Below are 4,746 nucleotides of genomic sequence, written 5' to 3' on the forward strand. Positions count from 1 at the left end.
CCTACAGCAAAAAAAAAAAAAAAAAATGTTCTAACCCATTTTGAAGTCTGTCTTCATAGGATAAAACCATTAAGCAAGTAGAGAGTAAGTTTGAGTCACTTGAGTAAGAAAAAAACTTGTCTCATTATAAAAAAAAGTGCCAGGGCCAGCTGGTAGCATGGTGGTTAAGGTGGCTAGATCCCACAGGCTAACTATAATTTGAGCCCTACGCCTGGCAGCTTCAGAACCGAGCCAGGACACATGTGTATGCATACCCAAAATTTCAGAAGGAAGGAAAGATGGAGAAGAGATTGGTGACCATTCCCCATGGGGATGCGCTCTCATTTTTCTTCCCTCTCTGACTACCTCTAGCAAGCGCACACATCCTCTAGTAAACTTAAAGTGAGACCAGCAGATGGCGTAATGGCTACATTGCTGGACTCCCCATATAGTCAGCCGTGGTTCAAGTCTCACACCCAGTGGCTTAAACTCAAACCAGGCATTTGTGCATGTGTGCCCAAGACCTTGAGAGGAGAATGGAGGTGAAGGGATTGCAGTGTGGCCATTCCCCCATGGGGTGGTGGTGGTGGTGGTGGGTGTGATTTCTCGCTTTCTGTCTCTCTGTCTCTCTGTCTTTCTGGCGAGCACACGCGTCCTATAGCAAAAACCTCTCAGAAAAGAAAGGACAAGTCATAGGTTGTCAATAGTAAAGAAATACGGACTGTAGCTATTTCTGCTCCAATGTGTTGTATGAATGGTGCCTTTGCACTTACTCACCCACTGTTGGTGGCAGACTCATGTAATAAATGCCTTGTCGATTTTAGGCCTCTTCAACTCCATTTCAGTCACTTGTTCCTGATATCCCCAGCCACATTGAGAGCCCAGTCTTCATTGCTTCTGAACAGACTCAGTCTCCTGCAACTCCTGTGCAGGTAGCTACTCTGGACTTAGGCAACATGCAGCAGGACATTGAGCAAGTTTGGGAGGAGCTACTATCCATTCCAGAATTACAGGTATCTGAGATCTAATGTAATATTAAAGATGCTATTTTATATTTAGTGCCTTTAAATTAGTCATTCTGATTATTTATTATTTACATGTTGCCTACTTAATAAGAATGATTGGGGGGTACTTTTAAATTAGTCATGATAGCTGCCTATGCTCACATAATGTGTGCTTTCGTTAGTTAAATGGGCTGGATATACTGGAGATAGATTTTTTTTTAATATTCATTCATTCATTCATTTATTTTAATTTGACCACACACACACACACACACAGAGAGAGAGAGAGAGAGAAAGAGAGAGACAAAGAAGAGAAGAGAAGAGAAGAGAAGAGAAGAGAAGAGAAGAGAAAAGTGAGAAAGCAAGCCTCCAAGTCCAGGCCTTGAACTATGGTCAGCCATGTAGGAGTATCTAGCACTTTAACCACCACACCACCTGCTGGTCCCGGAAATAGATCTTTTAAAACATGAAGTCTAATCTAAGAACCCTGAATATATGTATGCTTATGTGTAAGTATTGGGTCATTAGGAAAGTCAGGATGCATTTTTGATTTTCCTGATGACCTAATACCTATTGGAAATGGGAATTACCTCTGAATTACAGAATAGAACAGCTTAGAGAGAATAAGGGTGAGGGAGAGAATTTACCTAAATTTACCATTAGGTATGAATATTATTTAATACCTTAATTATTTAACCTGTATTTACATAATGTAAATGTCTTTTCCACCAGTGTCTTAACATTGAAAATGAACTGGTTGAGACTTCCACGGTTCCAAGTCCAGAAGCCAAACTGACAGAAATTGATAACAATTATCATTTCTACTCATCGATTCCCTCACTGGAAAAAGAAGTTGGTAACTGCAGTCCACATTTTCTTAATGCTTTTGAGGATTCATTTAGCAGCATCCTCTCCACAGAAGACCCCAACCAGTTGACAGTGAACTCATTAAATTCAAATGCCTCAATGAACACAGATTTTGGTGATGAATTTTATTCTACTTTCATAGCAGAACCCAGTACCAGCAACAGTATGCCCTCCCCTGCCACTTTCAGCCAATCACTGTCTGAACTTCTCTATGGGCCCATTGACGTTTCTGATCTATCACTTTGTAAAGCTTTTAACCAAAACCAGCCTGAGAGCACAGCAGAATGCACTGATTCAGACTCTGGCATCTCACTGAACACAAGTCCCAGCATGGCATCACCGGAACACTCAGTGGAGTCTTCTATCTATGGAGACACACCACTTGGCTTTAGTGATTCTGAAATGGAAGAGCTATCAATAGATAGTGCCCCTGGAAGTGTCACACAGAATAGTTCTAAAACTCAGCCAGTACATTCTTCTGGGGATATGGTGCAACCCCTTTCACCATCTCAGGGGCACAGTGCCCCAGTGCATGATGGCCAGTGTGAAAACACACCAAAGAAAGAACTGCCTGTCAGTCCCGGTCATCGAAAAACCCCCTTCACAAAAGACAAGCATTCAAGTCGCTTGGAAGCTCATCTCACGAGAGATGAGCTTAGGGCAAAAGCTCTCCAAATCCCATTCCCTGTAGAAAAAATCATTAACCTCCCTGTTGATGACTTTAATGAAATGATGTCTAAGGAGCAATTCAATGAAGCTCAACTTGCATTAATTCGAGATATAAGGAGGAGAGGCAAAAATAAAGTGGCTGCTCAGAATTGCAGAAAAAGAAAACTGGAAAATATAGTAGAACTGGAGCAAGATTTAGATCATTTAAAAGATGAAAAGGAAAAATTGCTCAAAGAAAAAGGAGAAAATGACAAAAGCCTCCATCTACTGAAAAAACAACTCAGCACCTTATATCTTGAAGTCTTCAGCATGCTACGTGATGAAGATGGGAAACCTTATTCTCCTAGTGAATACTCTCTGCAGCAAACAAGAGATGGCAACGTATTCCTGGTTCCCAAAAGTAAGAAGCCAGATGTTAAGAAAAACTAGATTTGGGAAGAATAGACCTTTTCTGAGCTAGTGTACTCTTAAAACTAAAAGCTCCTACTGTGATGTGAAATGCAGAAATATCATACTTTATAAGTAATTCTATGCAAAATTATAGCCAAAACTAGTGTAGTAATACAAAATTTTAAAAAGCATTAAAATATCAGTATGTTGAATCAGTAGTTTCACTTTAACTGTAAACTTAATTTCTTAGGACACCCATTTGGACTACTTTCTGTGTTAAGTGTAAATACTACAGAACTTATTTATACTGTTCTTATCTCATTTGTTACATTCATAGATTTATATGATATGACATCTGGCTAAGAGCAAATTGTTGTAAAACTAACCACTATGTACTTTTTTATAAATACTATATGAACCAAAATGGCATTTTTTTATATTAAATTGTTTAGCTCTGACGAAAGAAAAATAATTTGAGCTGGTACTAATAAAAAAATATTATTTCTTCAGGATTCATTTGAATTTATTCCGAGTATTTCCCATAAGACAAGTCATCCCATATGACACATTTACAGACTTTGCATTTTCAGAATGTTTCCTTTAAAAATGTTAAAAGGTGGGGGCCGACTGGTGGCGTGGTGGTTAAGGTGCTGGTCCCACATGGCTGACTGCACGTTTGAGTCTCAGACCTGGCAGCTTGAAAAAAACACACATGGCCAAAATCCAAGAAGGAGAAGCAAATGTAGTGTGACCATAACTGATACCTCCAACTAGGGGTGCTTTCTTACTTTTTCTTCTCTCTGGTGATTGCATATACCATATAGCAAATATAAATAAATAAATATAAATAGATACATACAGATATATGAAGCACTGTTTACTATTTAAAATTTATGGTACGACTATAAAGTATATCAAGAAGGGACCAACAGTTAGCGTAATGGCTATGTTGCTGAACTCCCATGTAGTTGACCACAGTTCGAGTCCCGGACCCGGTGGCTTAAACTCATGCCGGGCACATGTACGTGCATGCCCAAGATCCCAAGAGGAGAATGGAGAAGGGACTGTAGCATGGCCATACCCCCTGGGGGGTGATTTCTCACTTTCTATCTGTCTCTGTCTTTCAGACGAGTGCATGCGTCCTATAGCAAAAACCTCTCCAGAAAAAAAAAAAAAAAGTATATCAAGAAGGTATTTTCTTTTTTTTTTTTTTCTTTTTTTTTGGAGAGGTTTTTGCTACAGGGCGCACGTGCTCACCAGACAGAGACATAGAGACAGAAAGCAAGAAATCACCCCCCAGGGGGGATGACCATGCTGCAATCCCTTCTCCTCCATTCTTTTCTCGGGATCTTGGGCACGCTCGCACACACGCCCAGCGTGAGTTTTAAGCCACCAGGTCCAGGACGTGAACCACAGTCAACTACGTCGGAGTCCAGCGACATAGCCATTAGCTAACTGCTGGTTCCCAAGAAAGTATTTTCTATTAACAGTGGGTATACACTGAAGTGAAAATAGTTCATTTATTCAGATAAAAAGATATATGCCTACTATACAGTAGGTATTGTTTGAAGTACAAAAGACAAAACTTCTTTCTTCCTGGAGCTGAAGTGAAGGGAGTCAGGAAGCATACAACATTATGTTACAAAGAAAAGGATTAGGAAGACTGATTAAAATTGCAATTTGAACTACAGTAAAAAGAAAAGCTTTTTTGAGGTAGCAATATTTGAACGTGTGGGAGAGCAAACCATTCTGATACCTAAAAACACTGCAGACAAGACATGCCAAGTCCAATAGCCAGGCCTGTTTGAGGAAAAATAAGGGAACCAGCAGTTAGCGT

At 39.9% G+C, this 4,746-nt stretch overlaps 1 protein-coding gene across 1 annotated transcript in view; it reads left to right on the forward strand.

Moving 5' to 3' along the window:
- The window catches only part of NFE2L2 (NFE2 like bZIP transcription factor 2), a 41,493-nt gene extending 38,378 nt beyond the window's left edge, over positions 1-3,115 (forward strand). Inside the window, exon 6 of the mRNA XM_027773121.1 lies at positions 2,685-3,115. Coding sequence (XP_027628922.1) covers positions 2,685-2,948 — 264 coding nt within the window. The 3' untranslated portion in view covers positions 2,949-3,115. The remainder of the gene's footprint in view (positions 1-2,684) is intronic.
- The last annotated feature ends 1,631 nt before the right edge of the window (positions 3,116-4,746 follow it).

The sequence above is a fragment of the Tupaia chinensis genome, unplaced genomic scaffold (genome assembly GCF_000334495.1).
Source record: "Tupaia chinensis unplaced genomic scaffold, TupChi_1.0 Scaffold000322_1, whole genome shotgun sequence".
NCBI classification, from domain to species: Eukaryota; Metazoa; Chordata; class Mammalia; order Scandentia; family Tupaiidae; genus Tupaia; species Tupaia belangeri.